Genomic DNA, 23170 nt, shown 5'->3' on the forward strand with positions numbered 1-23170 from the left:
AGAGGGCAGAGAAACCATGTCTCAGGAGTAGCTCCAGTGAAATTCAGTTTTTGCATCATTCCACTGCTCAGTAACTTTGTGCTTTCAAGGCTCAGATTGGTGGTGGTTCACTAACCTATCAAGGTTACCTTGGGGTTAGGTCATTAGCATATGTAGGCCTGCCCTGGCTTTGGCTTCTACCTGAGCTAGAATGTGGCTGGGTTTACTAACACATCAGAGCTTGGTTCTGAGGCCCAGCTCTGATCAGAGCTACCTACTGGCAAGCTCTTGTCTCACGGGCATTGCATTATTCGAAATCACACAAAATGGATTTTAAGTTACACAAAATGGTTTCACTTATGTTCCTAATAGTTATGTTTCTGTTTTGTTTGTTGATGTTTTTCTTTTTTTTTTTTTTTCGAGACAGGGTTTCTCTGTAACTTTGGAGCCTGTCCTGGAACTAGCTCTTGTTAGACCAAGCTGGTTTAGAACTCACAGAGATCTGCCTGCCTCTGCCTCCCGAGTGCTGGGATTAAGGGCGTGCACCAGTACCGCCTGGCTTCTTTGTTGATTTTTCCAGACAGGGTTTCTTGTGTAACTGGGACTGGCTGTCCTAGAACTCACTCTGTAAAACCAAGTTGGTCTTGAACTCACAGAGATCTGTGCGCCCACCGTTCCAAATGCTGGGATTAAAGGCGTGTACCACTGCCGCCTGGCTAACAGTTATGTTTTGATTGAGATAAGATCTCACTGAGTAGACTAAACTTGCCTGGAACTCACTACATAGACCAGGTTATTATCCTGGAACTCACAGACCTCCAGACTGCAGGATTAAAATTCTGTCCTACCATAGCCAGCCTGGGCTCTGGATTTTCCTTTAAAAAACAAAACAAAATTTTTTTATTAAGTGTTTTAAGATTTTCTTTTCTGCATGAGTGTTTTGCCTGCATATGTATCTGCATCACGTACGTGCTCACAAAGGTCAGAAGAAGGTGATGGATCTTCTGGAATTGGAGTTAGAGTCAATTACAAGCCACTATGTGGTTGGTTGCTGGGAGCTATCCTGGGTCCTCTGCAAGGGCAAAAACAACATTCCCAATTGCTAAGCCAACTCTCCAGCCCCTAGTCTTAGCATTTTTAAACAAGATATATTATGTCAATTATCTCTTTTTATTTATTTATTTTTATTATGTCAATTATCTCTTTTTATTTTTCTCTTTGTGAGTCCTAGAGGTCTCATCGCAGCTGCGGAGGAACAGGCACAATCTGCAGCAAGAGGTTGGCAGAGAAGAGCAAAAGACAAACTCTTACAAACGCTTTCCTAATTTATCTTCCAGCGTCTGTAGGAAACCCAGCAGCCTATAAATACAAGGTAAGCACAGCCACAGTGGCCTGCGATGTTTTGTTTACTTGATATCCTAAGAGTTTATTTAGCCTTAGGCTGGAGAGATGGCTCAGCAAAGGAACTGGGTTTGATTTCCAGCACCCACAAGGCAGTTCACAACTGTCTATAACTCCAGTTTCAGGGGAATCTGACACCCTCATACAGACATACGTGCAGGTAAAACCCCAATGTACATAAAATTAATTAATTAATTTAAAAAAAAAAAGGAGTTCAGCCCATGACTTGGGTTATATGTGTGTTGTTGTTTTTCGTTGACCTCAATGGCGGCTCTTAATTTCACCATCGGCTGGAAGAAGAAATGGAATAAATTATTTCAGTTAACCTTACTAAAACCTTTTTCTTTTATGAGAGTGTTTGGTTATGCCTTGAATCCCAGCACTCAGAGACAGGCAGGAGGATCTCTGTGAGTTTGAGACCGGCCTGGTCCACATAAGTGAGTTCCAGGACAGGCAAAATGACATTGTGAGATCCTGTCTCAAAAAAATATCAAAGGCCAAAAAAGACGTTTAATTCTAGCACTTAAGAGGAAGAGGCAGGTGGATCTCTGAGTTCAAGGCCAGCCTGGTCTACAGAGTCAGTTCCAGGGCAGCCAGGACTGTTTTACAGAGAAAACTTGTCAAAAAAAAAAAAAAAAAAAAAAAAAAAGGAAGGAAGGATAGAAAGAGGGAGGGAGGAGAAGGGAAGGGAGGAAAGAAAGATTTAAAAAAAAAAAAAGAAAACAAATCTTTTAAAATGAAAGATGAGAAAATGACCTGAAGCGGCGAGAAGAAACGCTCCCCGCCGGCCTCGCCCTCCCGCCCCAGCGGGGAAGATGCTCCCCTGTTTACCGCCTCCCTCAGCCCTCCCCTCCCAATCCTTCGCCTTCCAAACAATTCAAAAGTCGCTCAGAACCAGCCTATCGCAAACCTCGTCCGAGGGGAAGGGGCGGGAGCTTCCGGAAGTGTTGGCAGGAGTCCGTCCAATCGGCGGGCGGCCGCGGGAAATTTCAGTTCGGGACAGGCTAGAGGAGTTCCGTCTGCGGAGCTGCGGAGGTTTCTGTTGCGGGATTGTGGAGGATTGTTTCCAGAAACTGCGTCAGGTAAGAAAGATCGAGCGTTCAGAGTCCCCCTTGGCTGCACACCATTGAGGGTGGCCTGGGCTCCATGAGACCTGGTCTAGAGAGATGGCGCAGCAGTTAGGAGCGCTTGTGTTTTTGCAGAGGTTCGCTTCCCAGCACCCCACATTAGGCAGCTCACAGCTCCCTGTAGCCAGCGTCAGGAGATTCGACACCCACTTTTGGACATTAATAGGCAGGACGCTCAGACGCACACATATACACATAAATAAAAAGAAGTCTTCGAAAAATTAAAAAGCGGCATGAGGAAAATGTAGTATATTGTCCTAAAGCATTAGGGAAAGGATTAGAGATAAGAATCAATCTATCTGGCCTGTAAGCTCTCAAAAGATCCCAGAAGTGACAGCGGTACTGGGGAATATGAGAGCGCACGCAAGGGCCGACGTGAGAGCCACATTTGCTCCTCACGTAAAGCTAGGAGGTAGCGGCTGTTATCAGTCAGCTGCTTTAATCACCGCGCAGGGTTCGTCTATGGTCCTTCAGGTCTTGCCGCTAGGTTCCTTCCTACCTTCATTTCCCTCACTGGCCTGTCCGCCACTTAAACCTCTTTTCTCCTAAGTACCTTTTAGTCAGTGTGGAATCGTAACAACAGAACACAAACTAGAATACAAATACTTTGGGAATTATCGTGGCCCTTATTGTCTTTCTGTGTTTTGCTGAATACATTAGCAGAGATCTTTCTAGTCTGGTGGTGCTGCGGCACGCCTTTAATCCCAGCACACAGGAGACCAGAGGAAGGCCCATCTCTGTGAGTTCCAGGACAGCCTTGTCTACAGAATGAGTCCCAGACAGCCAGGGCTACACAGAGAAGCCTTGTCTCCCCCTCCCCCCCCAAAAAAAAAATCAAACAAACAAAACCTATCTTTCTAAGAAAAGGCCTTTACAAAGGATTATTTCTTTTCTTTTCTTTTTTTTTTTTTTTCGTTTTTCGAGACAGGGTTTCTCTGTGGTTTTGGAGCCTGTCCTGGAACTAGCTCTTGTAGACCAGGCTGGTCTCGAACTCACAGAGATTCACCTGCCTCTGCCTCCCAAGTGCTGGGATTAAAGGCGTGTGCCATCACTGCCCGGCTTACAAAGGATTATTTCTAAGATGGACAAAAATAATGGGGCAAACCGATGAGGTTGAGTGTATTACCAAGTTTTGCTTAAATTCTTTCTCTAGTAATTATCTTGCATTTGCTTTTTTTTTTTTTTCATTTGTGTTTTGGTGGGCAGAGGATTAAAACAAGGTCTCATGTAGCTCCCAGCAGCCTCGAACACCCTGTGGAGCTAAGACTATGAGCCAGTCCTTACCTCCCAAGTACTGGATTTTGGTCTTGTGATTGCGACCTCACGGTCTTTTATAGGCTGGCTTTAGCCAGGTGCTGAGATCATGAGAGCGTATTCATCACAGTGCGTATTACTGGAATGAGAGTGTGGGTGGGCTTCAAACCCTATTCCATGCGGTAGCCCAGCCTGGCTTTGAACTGCACTGAGCCTTCTGTGTCAGTCCCCCAGTCCCTATGCTAGGATTATTTATGTGCGTGTGTGTGTGTGTGTGTGTGTGTGTGTGTATGTGTATGTATGTGTATGTGCGTGTGTGCGTGCACGTGCTGTGGAGGCCAGAAGTCAACCGCAGGCATCATCCTCTATGGCTCTTGTCTGGCTACTCTTAGCCAGACACACAAACTAGAGTTATCTGAAAGAAGGGAACCTCAATTGAGAAAATGCCTTCATACCAATCTGGCTGTAAGGCGTTTTCTTAATTAGTGATTGATGGGGAGGGCTGGGCTATGATCTGGAAGTGTAAGCCAAATAAATCCTTTCCTTCCCAACTTTTTGTTATGGTGTTTTGTTGCAGCAATAGAAATTTTCACCAAGACAAGTTGGTGCCAGCGTAGTGGAGTATTGCTGTGACAGACCTGACCATGTTTTGGGGAGGATTGTGGAAAGATTTTAACTTGGGGGTAGAGAAGAAGCCATTGCATGTTGAGGGCTAAGGCCGTTCTGTAGGAGCGTGGAGGAGCAGTGCCGAGAGCAGTGTAAGCCAAACAATCCCTGTTTTCGGTCATGGTGTTCTGTTACACGGTAGAAGCCCTAAGACAGCTCTCTTCCTAGTTTGAGTCAGCTTCTCATCAAAGCTGCAGCCCACTGATTCAGTTAGGCTGGCTGGCAGAAGGGCTTCGGGTAATGAGTGCCTGGCTCTGTCCAGCGCAGCACTGGAATTGCAGGCACATGCTGCCGTGCCCGCCTCTCCGGTGCTGGAGATGAGCGGAGGTCTTTGTGGTTGTGTGGCGGGTACTCAGTGGATTGAGCCATCTCTTGCGGACCACTTTTGCTTCTTGAATTGAGAAGAAAGGCACGGGTTCTTTTCTTCTCACCAGAGGAAGATTAAGGAAGTTGTTCTGTGACACAGCCCTTTACTTTCTCCGCCTCCACGTTACATGGTGCCTCTCGTCTATATTCGAGATTATTGCTTTTCTCTGCTTCATTTTAATCTGTTGAGCAGCTTCCTATTCGGAAACCCCAGATAGGCCCTGGTAACGTAGTAGGTCTCTGATAATGTTCTACGTTCATATTTACTCATGTTTATTCTGGTGTGTGTTTTAATATTTTTATTTCAAAGGAGTGCAAAGTGGTATAAGAGATGGACAGAAATCATGATTGTTTTTATTAATTACTTTATTTTGGTCTTTGAGAGAGGCTCTTACTCTTTAGCCCAGACTGTCAAACTCAGAATGATCTGCTTGCTTGAGTCTCCCAAGTGATGGACTTAAAAGGGTGAGCCAGCCACCACAACCTGGTCTCAGATTTTATTTTATTTTTTTATTTTTTTATTTTTCTATTAAAAGGGGAGAAAGGGGAGAGGGAGGGAGAGAGGGAGAGAGAGGGAGAGAGAGAGAGAGAGAGAGAGAGGGAAAGAGAGGGAAAGAGAGGGAAAGAGAACCAGAGAGAGAGAGAGAGAGAGGGAAAGAGAGGGAAAGAGAGGGAAAGAGAACCAGAGAGAGCGCGGCCACGCTGAAGAACTTTATTTTTTTAAATAATAAAATGAAAATCCATTTAAGTTGGTGTCTGTTTCTCTTTTTTGACAGGATGCCTTTATCCCATTTTGCCAGTCGACTTCGGAAAGACTTAAGCACTGAAATGATTCGAACTAGCATTGCTCACAGGAAGTCCTTGTCGCAGAAAGAAAACAGACACAAGGTGTATGAACGAAACAGGCATTTCGGCTTGAGAGATGTCAACATTCCACTGGAAGGTAGAGATCTTGTTAATATACCTGAGTTGCCTCAAAGCCTCGCTCCAGAAAAGGCCACTACCAAAACGAGTAAGTAAAGACCTTTCATAATTGTAAGTACTTTTCAGAGTAAGTTAAAGTCAGTCTGGAGAGATGTCTCAGCAGTTCCTGGCATGGTGGCTCAGAACCATCTGCAACTCCAGCTCTGTGGGATCTGACCCCTTTTCCGATTTCCACAGGCTCCGGCATGCATGTGGTGCACATATGTATGTATGCTCAGGCTTTCATGTGAGCATACACACACACACACACACACACACACCAGATAAATACTAAAAGCAAAGGGAAAGTTGGTTTAATGCCTGGGAGGAAAAATTAAAGAACTCCACTGGTCAAAGGGAAATCATTCTGAATAACTCTGTGAGAAGCTTGAAATAAAAGTACTTCTCCTAGAGAAGAGAACAAAGAGATGATTCTTACATCGGCCCGGAATGATTTGGGGCCGTGAGGAGAGAAAGAGCTGAGTAAACAAGAAGGAATATTCTCAGGAGATAAAAACAGTGAAAACAGAGTGCCCTAGAGGGTGTGTAGGGCTGGAGGAGGAGAGCCCAGCGTGACCCATCTCTAGTTCAGAGTCACTGGCGACCGGCTTTGTTCCTATAGCGAGTGATAGAAACTGAAGGGCGGTGATGCAGAGCAAAGGTGAGCGGTGAGTGAGAGAAGTTCCTAGAAGGCTTTGTGTGTTTGTTTGTCTATTTTTTTTTAACATTTCTTGGAAGGGTGGCACGTGGGAGGTACGTGGGAGTACACACGTTCTCCGTCAAGAGTGTGGAGGGCAGAGGATGGCTCTGTGGTGTTGTCCTTCTCCATTGCTGGACGCTATGGGTCCACAGAGAGACCAGCACTTCAGTTGCTGAGCTGTCTTCCTGGCCCCTCGAAGTGGTATTTTATAATTCTTTGTAAAGGGCGGTACTAGGACTGCCATGTCCGGTTCTCTTCCAGATTTATCATGTGAGGGACAAGAACTGGACAAAACACTTAGAGGATTTTGTTTCTTCTGACCTGAGGTGAATAGCGCGTGTTTGAAGAAAGGAGAGAGAAAATAGCAGCCTGTTTACTGAGTGTCAGGAAATGGAGAAGGCCGAGGATCAGGGTTTGAAAGGGAAGCTTCTTTTGTGTGGTCTGATCACAGTGAAAATATGCAGGGAATATTGTAGAAGACAACAGTAGTGTTAGAAAAGAGCTGGAAGGATGGCTCAGGGGGTAGTAGCACCGGCTGCTCTTCCAGAGATCCTGAGTTCAATTCCCAGCACCCACATGGTGGCTCACAGCCACCTGTAGTGAGATCTGTGCTGCCTTCTAGTGTGCAGACAGAACACTGGGTACATAATAAATAAATCTTTTTAAAAAATTAAGAGTTCAATTTTAGGCATGTTAAATTTTTCCTTTTTGATAAATACATTTTAAATTAAAGTAGAATTACCTCATTTTCCCTTTCCTCCCTCCAGCTCTTAGGTACCATCCCTCTAATCCTTCCTATGCCCCACCCCCAAGTTGATAGTCTTTCTTTTATTATTACATACATATGCATGTATGTATATGTATGTGCAAATATATAAATACAGTCCCCTTTGACATGCTGAAGTTATGATGCCTATTAGGTCTGTAAGGAAGGATGATCTTTAGAAAACAGCTGAGGGACCTTGCGTAAGTGGCTCATGTCTTTAGTCCCAGGTCTCAGGAAGCAGGGGCTATTAGAGCCGTGAGGATATATACAGTGAGACCCCGGCTCAAAAGGGGACTGGTGATGGAAAGCCAGATAGGAATGGGTTCAAAAGAGAATGGAAGTCTCATCTAGGATACGGTATTGCTTCAAAAGTCGAACTTGAGTTGAATAAAACCCTGAGATGTAATTTCTGCTCTAGAGAAAACATGGTTAGGAATAAGTGAAAAACTTGAAATAAGCAAAACAAGGGCCCACTTCTTAGGTGGTCTTTGGCTGGGCCTAAGAACCTAATTAATGCAAGAGACAATTCACAGAAAAGCTTATAAAATTTGCATGGGAGGGGTCTTGATGAGGAGAATGAAATTCAGAGAAATGACCAAGGTATGAGGCTTCTTAGACCAAAAGTCACTAAGCTTGTGAAGGAGGACAGAGCAAGGTAGGCAGGCCCAGGTTGTTGCTGAGAGACGCACTGAGGCAGTGAAGCTAGAGCTGGTTTGTTCAAAGTTGGAGCCCTCCCAAAGAATGGTTTGGTTTGCAGGGTGATTAGGGATTGAACTCAGGGCCTCACCTGTTAAGCAAGTACTTTTCTGCTAACTATAGACTCCCAAAAGAACCTTCTGTTTTTAGAGACCAGGTCTCAATAGATAATGCTGTCTGGCTTGGCATCACTGATGCCAAGCTAGCCAAGACCCTGCATTTTTCTTGCTTCTATCTCTCAAGGGATCAATTGTAGGCAGCTGTCAAAAGTTAACGGAATTTTTCAGGCTTGTTGCATGTAGGAAAAGGCAGAGCAAATGGGCCATTCTAAAGTTCTTTGACTGATTCAGCCTGACGTAATCAGTACATCAATTTTTTTTTAATGAGCAATGAATACAATTTTCAAAATAATTAAAGCTTGAAAAGACTTGTTTTCAGTGTTGAGGAATTAACAGGACAAGATTTAAAGCATTTCTTGCCAGGCGGTGGTGGCGCACGCCTTTAATCCCAGCACTTGAGGAAGCAGAGGCAGGCGGATCTCTGTGAGTTCAAGGCCAGCCTGGCCTATAGAGCAGCAAAGGCTACCCAAAGAGGAACCCTATCTAAAAAAAAAAAAAAAAAATAAGGAAAAAAGACACAAAACAACCAAAATTGTTTTGTAATATTTTGTCTAAATATTTTATGGGCTGTTGTTTGGTACCCTCCTCCCCTTAGAGTCAGAGAAAATGGTTCTGAGTGACCAGCGGAAACAGCTCCTTCAAAAATACAAAGAAGAAAAACAGCTTCAAAAATTGAAAGAACAGCGAGAGAAAGCTAAGCGAGGAGTATTTAAAGTGGGTCTCTACAGACCTGACGCCCCCGGCTTCCTCGTCACAGACAACAGGAGCGTGAAAGCTGAGCCGGAAAAGGTACGCTTATGATTTTAACTTAAAACAGACAAACAATTCCTTTAACCCTGGAACTAAAAAATAGCTACTTAAAAGTTTAAATTTTAAACTTGCCAGTGTTTGTTTGTTTAATTCACCTTTTTTTGATTGTTTAAAAGGCTTTTCCATACACCGGGCGAATTACAAGATCAAAGGCCAAAGATCATATGGAACACACTAAGGTATCATTGTGTATAGATAGTTACTACCAAAACAGCGTACTGTCTGTTTTCCCCTCAAAAGGTGTTTTTTTTTTCTTTTTTAAAAATTTGCTTCTTATGTATACAGTGTTCTGCTTGCATGCCAGAAGAGGACACCAGCTCTCATTACAGATGGTTATGAGCCAGTTGTGGTTTGTGGGAATTGAACTCTGGACCTTTGAAAGAGTAGGCAGTGCTCTTAACTGCTGAGCCATCTCCAGCCTCTCAAAAGTTTGTAATTCCATTTTAAATGTAAAATCAGATGCAAACATAGTGATTTAGTTACCTGAGTGAAAGTGTGAAAATTAGTGGTGAAATAGAGCAGTTTCTGGCTAGATGCCAAGAAAAGTCACACTCACAAACAATAGTGTTTACATGAGCAGCTCTTAATGTAATCCGTCCCAGCTCCATCTTTATGAACACCTTAGTGTGGTCCGCCCCAGCTCCATCTTTATGAACACCTTAGTGTGTCCGCCCCAGCTCCATCTTTATGAACCCCTCTTAGTGTGTCTGCCCCAGCTCCATCTTAATGAACCCCTCTTAGTGTGTCCGCCCCAGCTCCATCTTTATGAACCCCTCTTAGTGTGTCCGCCCCAGCTCCATCTTTATGAACCCCTCTTAGTGTGTCCGCCCCAGCTCCATCTTTATGAACCCCTCTTAGTGCGGTCCGCCCCATCTCCATCTTTATGAACCCCTCTTAGTTCAGTCCGCCCCATCTCCATCTTTATGAACCCCTCTTAGTGTGTCCGCCCCAGCTCCATCTTTATGAACCTTTCTTAGTGTGTCCACCCCAGCTCCATCTTAGTGTGGTCCGCCCAGCTCCATCTTTATGAACCCCTCTTAGTGTGGTCTGCCCCAGCTCCATCTTTATGAACCCCTCTTAGTGTGTCTGCCCCAGCTCCATCTTAATGAACCCCTCTTAGTGTGGTCCGCCCCAGCTCCATCTTTATGAACCCCTCTTAGTGCGGTCCGCCCCAGCTCCATCTTTATGAACCCCTCTTAGTGTGGTCCGCCCCAGCTCCATCTTTATGAACCCCTCTTAGTGCGGTCCGCCCCAGCTCCATCTTTATGAACCCCTCTTAGTGCGGTCCGCCCCAGCTCCATCTTTATGAAGCCCTCTTAGTGCGGTCCGCTCCAGCTCCATCTTTATGCTGCTGTGTGGGCGCTATGCTGTTACTCTGCATTCCATGCTATCTGCATGAAATCAGCTCAGAATGAGGAAAGCCCAGTGGGGCGAGACACATTTCTGGTCTCTAAACACAGCAACAAATGAAGAGAGAATTAAATATGAAGCTAGGTTTTATGTTTTTAGCATATTGGACTCACTGCCATGTTTGTCTAACTTCTCTAGCCTCTGGGATACTTAGAGTTCCAAACAAAATTCTGAGCTTTATGAAGCTCACTCTAGGCCTAGAAAGAAAACCGGTACATGTAGTCCGTACAATGGGAGACGGCAGGAGGAGCAGGCATTGAGTGACATTTTAGTCGGAGCAGCCCAGGAAAATCTTCCTGTGATGCTTACTTGTGGGTTGTAGTCTTGAGGAAGTGAGGGAACCCCAGGAAAAAGCTTCCTGCCTAGGAGAAATGTAAATGTAAGATTCAGAGATTCCTTTGCTGTTGTAATTGGTTGCTTCTTCTTTTCCCCCAGCAATGTTGGGAATGACAGAAGCCAGGGACCTGTACAGCTTAGGCATGCTCTATACTGCTGAGCAACTCACTAGACCATGGCGTACCAGCCACTCACTCACTATTCATGGCTCATTTTGAGGCTGAGGCAGGGGGTTAGCTTGCAAGCTTAGGCAACACAAGAAGGCCTCATCTCGGGAAAAGAAAACCACAATTAATGTTAGTGTTGTCAGAATTCTCAAGTGAGCATATGGCCTTGACCCCAGGGGCATCTCTGAGGTCTGTTTTCTGAGTGCTGTGATTAAAGGCGAGTGTGAGCATGCCTTCCTGGCTGTGATTTTTGTTTTGTGGGTGGGTTTTTGGTCTTTTCTTTCTTTCTTTCTTTCTTTCTTTCTTTCTTTCTTTCTTTCTTTCTTTCTTTCTTTCTTTCTTTTCTTGAGAGAGACTTTTTTATAGCCCAGACTCTCCTATTGGTTGAGGCTGGTGTAGAACTGCTGATTCTTTTGAGATCACCTTACAAGTTAAAAATGTGTTTTGACCGGGTGTGGTGGCACATGCCTTTTATCCCAGCACTTGGGAGGTGGAGGTAGGTGATCTCTGGGAGTTCAAGGCCAGCCTGGTGGTCTACAAGAGCTAACTAGTTTCAGGAAAGCTAGGGCTGTTACACAGAGAAACCCCGTCTCACATACACACACACACACACACACACACACACACACATACACACAAATGTGTTTTGAATTATTATGCAGTTAAATAACAAAGTACCCAATTCTTCACAGATTGATAGTAGGAACGCCCTTCAAGCAACACGGTTTGGCCAAAAACAGACTTCTGAGAAGAAGATACCGTACAAAGAGAAAAAGGGTAGGAACATTAGCAGTGATGATGAACTTGGTGCTGCCACGGAAATAATTTATGAATGACAGAAAACATCTGATTAAGATTATTTCTCCCAGCTGTACAGTCTGTGGTGCCGTCAGGGAAGATGACCGGAGCAGCCGCTACTCAGAGGACAAAGCAGATGACCCAAGCAGTCCCGTCTGCCACAAGCAAGCCAGTCACAAGAGTTGCTGGGGGTAAGAGACACAGTGACACACTTTATAAAGAACAAGAAAGGGTCAAAGAAGACCATGACTCTAAAATAGAGTGTGTCTGTTAATAAACAAAAACTAGTATAAACAGATGCCGAAGTATCAAATTGACAGTGGAGTCGTGGGTGAGGCCGTCTGTGCACATGGGGTGACTTCCTCGGTTCCCCTCACTGTGCTGTCTGAGGTGCAGTCTCTGACCATGGGATCCAGCGCGGGCTGCGGATGGGTGCCAGCACACAGCCTTTTACAGGAGTGCTGGCACTCAGACTCGGGTCTGGCGCCATGCTAAGCCCTTTGCCAACAAACTACTGCTCCGCACTTTTTTTGTTGGTTTTTTTTTTCCTCTTTTCAAGATTTATTTCCATTTTGTATGTGTGGGTTTTACCTGCATATATGTCTGTAACAAATGGGGGCCCACAGAGCCAGAAGAGGGCATCTTATGTCCTGGAGCTGGATACACATGTGGTACAGATGATCCTGTTGGTTCAGGCTTTCAAGGAAGTTTGGAAGTTATAGGCTGCCCAGCTGTTCTGGTTGGTTGGTTGGTTTAGTGTTGGAGGTAAGATTTGTTGGTTCTGTTTCTTTATGATTAGTATGTATTTAGTAATCAGGAAAGAAGAAGGAAGACATAGCTTTATTTTGAAAAGCAGATGGTTTGTATTTGACAGGAAATTTCATTTGTCTTTTGTCTCCTTTAATGGTGTGACTTCTAATCATAAAAGTTGAAAATATATATTCCTGTTTGTCCTTCTTCAGACTTTACCAAATGCTCTAGTACTTTAATATAGCATTGCTTCTGCTTTCTTTCTTTCTGTTTTTTGAACTGTTTTTCTTTTATTTATTTTTTTACATACCAATCCCAGTTCCCCCACCCTTCTCTCCTCCCGCTCTCTCTGCCCCCCATCCGCTCCTCAGAGGTTAAGGCCTCCCCTGGAAGTCAACTAAGTCTGCACCATCACCTCTTTGAGGCAGGACCAAGGAGCCCCCCTCCCCGTGCCTAGGCTGAGCAAGGTGCCTCTCCATAGAGAATGGGCTCCACAAGTCAGTTCATGCATTAGAGTTAGATCCTGGTCCCACTGCCAGTGGCTCCTTATACTGCCCAAGCCACACCATTGCCACCTGTTCAGGAGGCCTAGTCCGGTTCTATGCAGGTTCCCAGTTGTCAGTCTGGAGTCAGTGATCTCCCATTAGATCGGGTGAGCTGATTCTGTGGGATGGGAACATCATAGCCTTGACCCCATTGTTCGTATGGTCGCTCATCCCTCTCTCTGCCTGGGGGCCCAGTGGTAGCTGTGGATCTCTGCGTCTGCTTCATCTGTTTCTGGAAGAGGGTTCTAGCTTCTCTCGGTTGTGGACTGTAGGCTGGTTCTCTTTTGCTTTATGTCTGGTATCTTATGAGTGAGTACATACTTTGTCTTTATGGGTCTGGGTTACCTCACTCAGGATGGTTTTTCTAGTCCTGTCCATTTGCCTACAAATTTAAAGATGTCATTGTTTGTTTTTAAATACCACTGAGTAGTACTCATTGTGTAAATGTACCACATTTTCCTTATCCGTTCTTCAGTTGAGGGGCATCTAGGTTGTTTCCAGGTTCTGGCTATTATGGATAATGTTCTGCGAACATAGTTGAGCAAATGTCCTTGTGGTGTGATTGTGCCTCCCCTTTGGGTATATGCCCAAGAGTGGTATTGCTGGGTCTTAAGGTAGATTGCTTCCTAATTTTCTGAGAAATCATCATACTGATTTCCACAGTAGCTGTACAAGTTTGCACTCCCAGCAGCAAGGGAGGAGCATTCCCCTTATTCCATATCCTTTCCAGCATAAGGTATCATTGGTGTTTTTGATTTTAGCCATTCTGACAGGTGTAAGATGGTATCTTTTAGTTGTTTGGATTTGCATTTCCCTGATGACTAAGGATGTTGAGCATTTCCTAAGTGTCTTTTGGTCATTTGTGATTCTTCTGTTGAGAATTCTTTGTTTAGATCTGTACCCCCCCCTTTTTAAAACTGGATTATTTGGTAGTTTGGTGTCTAGTTTCTTGAGTTCTTTGTATATTTTGGAGATCAGCCCTCTGTCAGATGTAGAGTTGATGAAGATCTTTTCCCATTCTATTAGGCTGTCATTTTGTGTTGTTGACCATGTCCTTTGCTTTACAGAAGCTTCCCAGTTCAGGAGGTCCCATTCATTAATTGTTGCTCTCAGTGTCTGTGCTGCTGGGGCTATATTTAGGAAGCGGTCTCCTGTGCCAATGTATTCAAGGCTGCTTCCTACTTTGTCTTTTATGAGGTTCAATGTAAATGGATTTATGTTGATGTCTTTGTTCATTTGGACTTGAGTTTTGTGCATGGGGATAGATGTGGATCTATTTGCATTCTTTTACATGTCGACATCCAGTTATGCTAGCACCATTTATTTAAGATGCTTTCTTTTTTCCATTTTATATTTTTAGCTTCTTTGTCGAAATTCAGGTGTTCATAGGTGTGTGGGTTAATATCAGGATCTTCGATTCGATTCCATTGGTCCACCTGTCTAATTTTATGCCAATACCAAGCTGTTTTCATTACTGTAGCTCTATAATAGTGCTTGAAGTCAGGAATAGTGATGCCTCCTTTATTGTATAGGGTTGTTTTGGCTCTCCTGGGTTTTTGTTTCTCCATATGAAATTTAGTATTGTTCTTTCAAAGTCTGTGAAGAATTTTGCTGGGATTTTGATGGGTATTGCATTGAATCTATAGATTGCTTTTGGTAAGATTGCCATTTTTATTATGTTAATTCTACCTATCCATGAGCATGGGAGATCTTTCCATTTTCTGGTATCTTCTTCAATTTTGTTCTTTAAAGATTTAAATTCTTTTTTTTTTTTTTTTTTTTTTTTTTTTTTGGTTTTTCGAAACAGGGTTTCTCTGTGGTTTTTTGGAGCCTATCCTGGAACTAGCTCTTGTAGACCAGGCTGGTCTCAAACTCACAGAGATCCGCCTGCCTTTGCCTCCCAAGTGCTGGGATTAAAGACAAGCGCCACCACCGCCCGGCCTTAAATTCTTGTCATACAGGTCTTTCACTTGTTTGGTTAGCGTTATCCCAAGGTATTTTGTTATTTGTGGCTATTGTGAAGGGTGATGTTTCTCTGATTCCTTTTTCAGCCCATTTATCATCTGTATAAAGGAAGGCTACTGATTTTTTTGAGTTAATCTTGTATCCTGTCACATGACTGAAGGTGTTTATCAGCTGTAAGAGTTCCCTGGTAGAATTTTTAGGGTCACTGTGTTTATCAGCAAATAGCGAAAGTTTGGCTTCTTCCTTTCCAATTTGTATCCCCTTAATCTCCTTTTGTTGTCCTATTTCTCTAGCTAGGACTTCAAGTACTGTATTGAATATATATGAAGAGAGTAGACAGCCTTTTCTCGCTCCTGATTTTAATGGAATTGCTTTTTTTCTCCATTTAGTTTGACGTTGGCAGTCAACTTGCTTTAAATTAGCCTTTATTATGTTTAGGAGTATTCCTTGTATCCCTGATTTCTTTAAGACCTTTATCATGAAGGGATGTTGGATTTTGTTGAAGGCTTTTTCAGCATCTAATGATATGATCATGTGGTCTTCTTTCTTTGTTTATGTGGTGGATTATGTTGACAGATTTTCATTATATTGAACCACCCCTGCATCTCTAGGATGAAGCCTGCTTGATCATGGTGGCTGATGTTTATGATGTGTTCTTGGATTTGGTTTGCCAGTATTTTGTTGAGTATTTTTGCATCAATGTTCATGAGGGAGATTGGTCTGTGATTCTCTCTTAGTTGTGTCTTTGTATGATTTAGGTGTCAGGGAAACCGTAGTCTCGTAGAAAGAGTTTGGCGGTGTTCCTTCTGCTTCTGTTGTGTGGAACAATTTAAGGAGTATCAGCATTAGCTCTTCTTGGAAGTTCTGGTAGAATTCTGCACTGAAACTACCTGGCCCTGAGCTTTTTTTAATTGGGAGACTTTTGTTGACTTTCTATTTCCTTATGGGTTGTACATCTATTTAATTTGTTTATCTGGTCTTGATTTAATTTTGGTATGTGGTACTTACCCAGAAAATTGTCCATATCCTTTAAATTTTCCAATTTTATGGAGTATGGGTTTTTAAAGTATGACCTAATGATTCTCTGGATTTCCTCTGTGTCTGTTGTTGTGTCCCCCTTTTCATTCTTTATTTTATTAATTGGGGTATTATATCTCTGCCTTTTGGATAATTTGGATAAAGGTTTGTCAATCTTGTTGATTTTCTCAAAGAATCAACTCTTTGTCTCATTGATTCTTTGTATTGTTCCATTATTTCTATTTTCTTGATTTCAGTCCTCAGTTTGATTATTTCCTAGTGTATACTACTTCTGGGTGAGTTTGCTTCTTTTTGTTCTAGATCTTTCAGATGTTCTGTTAATTCACTAGTGTGAGATTTTTCCAGCTTCTTTATGTAGGCATTTAGTGCTATGAGCTTTCCTCTTTCATTGTGTCCCATAAATTTGGGTATGTTGTGTGGTCATTTTCATTGAATTTTAGGAAGTCTTTAATTTCTTTATTTCTTCTTTGACCCATTGGTAATTCAGGTGAGCATTGTTCAATTTCCATGTGTTTGTGGGATTTCTGAAATTAGTGTTGCTGTTGAATTCTAACTTTAAGCTATGGTGAGCCAATAAGATACATGGGGTTATTCCAGTTTTTTATATATATCTATTGACATGTGCTTTGTTACCGAGTATGTAGTCACTTTTTGAGAAGGTTCCGTGAGGTGCTGAGAAGAAGCTTTATTCTGTGTTTGGATGGAATGTTCTATGCTGTTAAGTCCATTTGAGTCATAATATCGGTTAGTTCCCTTATTTCCTTGTTAATTTTTTGTCTGACTGACCTGTCCAGTGGTGAGAGTTGGGTGTTGAAGTCTCCCACTATTAGTGTGTGGAGCTTAATATGTGATTTAAGCTTAAATTATGTTTCATTTACAAATGTGGGTTCCTGTAGTTTTTGCGGGTTTGTTACTGCTGCCTGTTGTGCAGTCCCCATTTGAGGGGGGGATGGGAGTGGGTGGGTGGGCGGATGTGAGAAGACACAGAGGCAAGGGCACAGACTCTGGGAGATTCCAATACAGAAGCTCTTTATTGTAAACAGGTTGGGGTTTTTATGGGATTAGGGGAATTAAGCTGTTGCAGGAACGTTTCTGGTTGGTCCTTTTGAAACTGGCGGTCACTGTTGGTGCGCGTGATTGGCTAGGAGCACATGTTATTAGTTACTGTGCTCTTGGTCCTCTGACAGGTTGCCTTGGCCAGTTCTACTGGCTCATTATGAGTTTGCATGTGCTCGCTCGTGCTTGCGCTACTGTCCTGCCTCATGTGGCCCTTGTGTTTGGGACATAGATGTTCAGAATTGAGATTTCTCTTGATGGATTGATTTTTTTTTTCTGTGACAAATATGAAATGTCTTTCTTTGTCTCTTTTCATTGATTTTCATTTGAAGTCTATTTTGTTAGATATTAGGATAGTTACACCAGCTTGTTTCTTAGGTCCATTTGATTGGAAAATTTTTTTCCCAACCCTTTTCTCTGAGGCGATGTCTGTCTTTGAGGTTGAGGTGTGTTTCTTGTATGCAGCAGAAGGATGGATTCTGTTTTCATATCCAATCTATAAGCCTGTGGTTTTTTTATAGATGAGTTGAATCCGTTTATATTAAGGAATATTAGTGACCGGTGATTGATTGCTGGTTCCTGTTTAGTTTTCGTTGTTGTTGGTATCATGTGTGCGTTTCCCTTCTTTGGGATTTGCTGCTGTGAGATCATCTATTGCCTGTTTTTTTGTGAATGTAGCCGACTTCTTGGTTGACGTTTTCCTTCTAGTACTTTATGTAGGGCTGGATTTGTAGGTAGGTATTGTTTAAATCTGGTTTTGTCCTGAAATACCTTGTTTTCTCCGTCTATGGTAATTAAAAGTTTTACTAGATATAGGAGTCTGGGCTGGCATCCGTGGTCTCTTAGTGTCTGCTTAAAGCCTGTCCAGGACCTTTTGGCTTTCATTGTTTCCATTGAGAAGTCAGGTGTAGTTCTGATAGGTCTGCCTCTATATGTTACTTGGCCTTTTTCTCTTGCAGCACTTATTATTCTTTCTTTATTCTGTATATTTTGCGTTTTAATTATTATGGGTGAGGGGACTTTTTTCTTGGTCCACTCTATTTGGTGTTCTGCAAGCTCCTTGTATTTTCATAGGCATGTCCTTTTTCAGGTTGGGAAAATTTTCTTTGGATATATGGATGCCAGGGGTTGGGGTGATGCTTCCATCCAAATATCCCAGACTCTTTGGGTATAGGGACTCTGGCTCAAGTCTGGCTGCTTCCTACAGGCATGGGGTGATGGGGAGGGGAGAGTTGGGAGTTGGGCTTATGTGCAGCAGGAGGTGTGACTGGAGAGGCCTCAGGTTTACTGCCTCAGGCATCTGTTTCTTGAGATAACTGAGAAGGCAGGTTGCTAGGAGAAAAAAATAAACTGTTATTATTGGCCCTTTGAATGGGGCTAGCCTTGGGAAGGCCAGAAAGAATGGAAGGGAGAATTGCCCCGGTATAGGAGAGGCAAGGGTGAATGAAGGAGATGAGAGCAGATAAACCCTTTAAAACCCAAGTTTTATTTGCTGGGTAAGTACCCATTTGACCCTGGAGAGGCGGTACCAATGGTGAAGTCCCAGGAGCTGGTGAGCTGGTGTAGTTGCTGGTGTTATCTGGAGAACCCTCTGCAGGTTGGTCTTGGCCCAGGCAGGAGGAGTGACTTGTAAAATATAAAATATGCTCAAATGGGAGGGGTCAAAACAGGCACTGGAGACTGTTAGTTTTCACCAGGCCAGATTTTCTGATAAAGCAGCAGAACTTCTCCCAGGAACCTGCATGTATCTGTAAGACAGCTGGGGCAGATTTACATCTTGGTGTCATAGCAAAAGGATATGGCTTTCGGTTAAAAGGCATGACCATTTTAAAAGACAATTAAAGGAAACTGGACACTCTGAACCTCTGAAGATACACCTGAAACCTGTTAATCCTGGACTATGAAGCCTATGAAAGATGCACGCCTGTCTGTATTTTTAGCAGGAAACTTAGCAAATGAAGTAATGAGCTACCAGCACCCTAGTCATCCAGTGCCCTCAGACAGATCTGAGAGGGAGAAGTGAGGGAGCAGAAGTGAGAGCTTTTTTAGCTATGCAGGCAATCCCAAGTCTCCCCGTAGTCTTTGGCGGAATACCAGTCTTAGAAGCAGTACTTGTCTTTAGCTTATGAGCCCAGGAGGCCCGAAGAGTTTTCTGTGGGGGTAGGGTCCTGTCTTGGCAGGATGGGATGAACCCCCCCCCCCCCCCCCCCCCCCCCGCTGACGAGGTAGAAGGCAGCTTTTCTCTGTGTGTGTGAGGCTTTGCCATATGCAAAGGCAAGCCTCCAGGCAGCACAGTCCCTCTTCCTCCGATTGGTGTAGTTGGGCTGTGGATCCTTTGAAGGCTCCTTCACGGTAGGCAGAGCAGAGCCGCAAGCGGGCCCAAGGCTCAGATCTGTTGCTCCTTGAGGTGGAAGCAGGGTCCATGGTTTTAGTCATTCACTGCTCCTGGGTGGGTAGCTTGGGCTTCTGGCGCTCCTGGGCATGAATACCTGATTTTTGTCAAAGCTCTCATCTTCCCAGCAGAAAAGAGCGCTTGTCTGTTTTCAAATGGATGTCTTGCTTCTTTTTTTTTTCTTTTAGAGAATGAATCTGAAAGAGTGGGGCCAGGTAGAGGAAGACCTGCCAGAAAGGTGGACGCCAAGCTTGACAAGGTAGAGGATGCGGTCTGCTGGTCCCAAAGTGCCCGGCATCTCCTTGCTCGGTCCTCCGTCCGTAGCGTGCGGATGCTTCTGAGAGCGCGCCTGCGCACATACTGAAACCTGATTTGCTGATACCAGTGTCTTAATCTAACCCTGAGTTTTATAAGTAGAGAAAGCGTATTCTGATTAACAGAGAAAATGGGGAGTAGAAAAACAAGCTGGGACTGTATTGCAAGAGCTGGTTATAGGTGAGATGCTGCTTTCGGTTTCAGCTAGAATGGGGTGTCATCTGTGCTTCCAGTTAGCTGCAGATTTTGAGGTTTTCTCCATCTCTAGCAGAATTGCCTAGACAGAGTTTTAAGAATTCAATAAGTTGGGGTTTCTAACAGCATCTAGCAATGAGGCCTGTAAGATGGCTCAGCAGGTAAAGGTGCTTGCTGCCAAGCCTGACGACCTCCTACCCCCGCCCCCCAGAGCCCACATGGTGGAAGGAGAGAACTTGATTCCTGCAAGTGTCCTCTAACCTCCACACATAGAAATTTTAAAAAGGAAAGGAAAAAGAAACAAAACAAAACAAGGAACTATTTTGAGTTCCTAGTCTCTTGGCCTAGAATACAACCTTAATCTTAAAAACAAGCGAAAGAACCGCTTGCTGAAGAGTGCAGAGCCTCCCTAGAGCCGTACTGAGTGTCCAAGGAAGGAAATGCAGAGGCAATCTTTGTAAGTCTTAAAGGAAACCCTTCTAAGATTTATTTTGTGGGGCCTGCGAAATGACTCAGTTGGTAAAAGCACTTGCTATCAAGCCTGATGACCTGAGTTTGATCCCCGAATCCCACGGGGTGGAACCTGTGTTCTGATCTCCACCCATGCTATGGTATATACACCCCAAACAAATTCACATACCGTAAAATAAATAAGTATATTTAAAAAAATTATTATTCCTCTGAATGTTATTAGTTTTTACATTCACTGACATACTGGCCTTTGAGATTCTTATTCAGGTTGAGTATGAGTTCAGACCTCATAAGTCAAAAACTTTTTAAATGTCTAAATATCAAGTAACAACTAAGCTGACTTGGAAAAATAACGTTTGTATTCTACGGCTTGATCTCACTGTTTCACACTAAAAATTGTTCTGTGGAAAGCTGATTTACAATACAATCTAAGGTTATTTTTGAATTATTAATTTTACGAGTATGGGTGTTTAGCTTGCATATATGTCTACATACTGCCTGTTCGCCTGGTGCCTGTGGAGGCTAGAGAGAGTATCAGATCCCATGGGATTGGAGTTAGAGATGGTTGTGAGCCATGTGAGTGCTGGGAATTGAACCCAGGTAATTAGGAAGAGCAACCAGTGGTCTTAACCACAGAGCCATTGCTCCAGCCACCGCAGTTCAAGGTTTTTTTTTTTTTTTTTTTTTTTTTTTACTAAGGGTGTGGTCCTCTAGAATAGGAGTCACTCAGTAAGTACTAGATTTCTCCTTAAAGCCTTATAATTTTTATAAAAGTGTATTTTGGGGCTGGAGAGATACCTCAGAGGTTAAGAACACTGTCTGATCCTGAGTTCAATTCCCAGCAGCCACATGGCAGCTTACAACTGTCTATAGTGAGACTTGGTACCCTCTTTTGGCGTTCAGGCAGAAATGAAGGCACACACTGTATACATAATCAATCAATCCATCTCTTTTTTTAAAGGTGTACTTTGTCAGTTGAGTTTTTCCATTTTAGTTTTAATATATTTTAATTAAGTATATCTATTTTAGTTTCAAATTGTGCGTGTGGATGCTCTCTTGCTAACTTCCTGTTGCTAAAGCAGCCTAAGGAGGGAAAGGTTCACTTTGACTCATAGTTCAAGGACATAGTCCATCATCCTGTGGAATCTTAAGGTAGCTGGTCACATGGCAGCAGCAATGAGTGCCTGTGCTCAGCTCGTGTTCCCTCTTAGTTGGCCAGAGTGATGCTGCCCTCACCACAGGTAGGCTGGCTCTTCCTGCCTTGTTTGTCTAAGACCTCACTCTCAGATATGGCCAGAAGTGAGTCGTGGTGACGTCAATGGTAACGTCCATCAGTACGGCCCTCAGTGTCAGACGTGCTGGGTCGTGGTGACGTCCATGAGTACGGACGGCCCTCACAGTGTCAGACGTGCTGGGTCGTGGTGACATCCATGAGTACAGCCCTCACAGTGACAGATGTGCTGAGTCGTGGTGACGTCCGTGGTGACGTCTGTGGTGACGTTCATGCTGGGTCGTGGTAACGTCTGTGGTGACGTTCATGCTGGGTTGTGGTAACGTCTGTGGTGACGTCTATCAGTACGGCCCTCACAGTGTCAAACGTGTTTGTTGCTACTGCTGCTATTTATGTGTTTGTGTTTTAATGATTGGGTGCATTCCTGGAAGAGAAATTCCAGCTCTGTTCTGCTTATACCTAGGTCATTCCCTCTAAAGGTGCTAGTGAAGAAAATCGTGTGGGTCCACAGAGCAGCGTAACAAGTGGAACAGGTCAGGACGGAGTCTTCCCAGCCATGGGGAGCTTACCCAGGACAGTTCCTGCAAAAGCGAAGCAAAGGAATTCCTTTGCGCCTGAGCATTGTGTGTTTCAGCCACCTCGTGGGCTGAAGACCTACCCAGTGGCGCCTACGTGTCATAGAAGTGACCACGCCCTCCTGACGCCCTGGAGCCCTTTGAAACTAGATGGGTAAGATGTGTACTTTAACACACACACCCTAATACACAAATAATCTTAATACCAAGCTCTTTACTAAAAGGAGCAACAAATGCTGGTCTTACATTTCTACTTTTTTCTGCACTATTTTTAGTTAGTAAAGTATGCTAGTACGAATCACACAAAAACGTTTTCCTTGAGAAGAGTTCTTCAGAAGCTTGCACTAATGTCTTTGATAGATTTGATATTTTCTTTTCTTTTTTTTTTAATATTTTTTATGGTTTATTTAATGTGCATTGGTGTGAAGGTGTCAGATCCCCTGCAACTGGATCTTTACAGACAGTTGTGAGCTGCCATGTGGGTGCTGGGAATTGAACCCAGATCCTTTGGAAGAGCAGTCAGTGCCCTTAACCACTGAGCCATCTCTCCAGTCCCTAGTTTGATATTTTCTATGAATTGTATTCACCATGATTATAATTGATTTTTGCTTTAAATAAGTGACTTAATTATAACCCTTAAATAATATTTACTTAATTTCTTTTGTAAAGATTTATTTTTAAGATGGACAGTGGTGGCGCACGCCTTTAATCCCGGTACTTGGGAGACAGAGGCAGGCAAATCTCTGTGAGTTCGAGGCCAACCTGGCCTACAGAGTGAGTTCCAGGACAGCCAGGGCTACACAGAGAAACCCTGTCTTGGAGGGTGGGAGGGAAGAGTTCCAGTATCTTTGAATCCTCATATAATTAGTTTAATAAAGAGGCTGATTCCCACTGTTGGTTTAAGTTTCCCTGCCCAGAATAAGCATTGTGCAGGATCCTAACCAGGGCGGTTGGCACATGCCCGGCCCACAGCCATCCCGTTGGCAAGGCTGAAGAGGGCTGTTCAGAGTCTGAGGCCAGGCTCCATTTCCTAGCACGATACCATGTCAAAACCAAACAAAAATCCCCAAATAGTGACT

General features: G+C 43.6%; 1 protein-coding gene across 1 annotated transcript in view; it reads left to right on the forward strand.

Moving 5' to 3' along the window:
* The first annotated feature begins 2388 nt into the window (after positions 1–2388).
* The window catches only part of Dlgap5 (DLG associated protein 5), a 41466-nt gene continuing 20684 nt past the window's right edge, over positions 2389–23170 (forward strand). The window contains exons 1-8 of the mRNA XM_057786437.1: positions 2389–2462; positions 5570–5805; positions 8633–8826; positions 8964–9026; positions 11453–11537; positions 11630–11749; positions 19493–19563; positions 21980–22245. Coding sequence (XP_057642420.1) covers positions 5571–5805; positions 8633–8826; positions 8964–9026; positions 11453–11537; positions 11630–11749; positions 19493–19563; positions 21980–22245 — 1034 coding nt within the window. The 5' untranslated portion in view covers positions 2389–2462; position 5570. The remainder of the gene's footprint in view (positions 2463–5569; positions 5806–8632; positions 8827–8963; positions 9027–11452; positions 11538–11629; positions 11750–19492; positions 19564–21979; positions 22246–23170) is intronic.

The sequence above is a fragment of the Chionomys nivalis genome, chromosome 12 (genome assembly GCF_950005125.1).
Source record: "Chionomys nivalis chromosome 12, mChiNiv1.1, whole genome shotgun sequence".
NCBI classification, from domain to species: Eukaryota; Metazoa; Chordata; class Mammalia; order Rodentia; family Cricetidae; genus Chionomys; species Chionomys nivalis.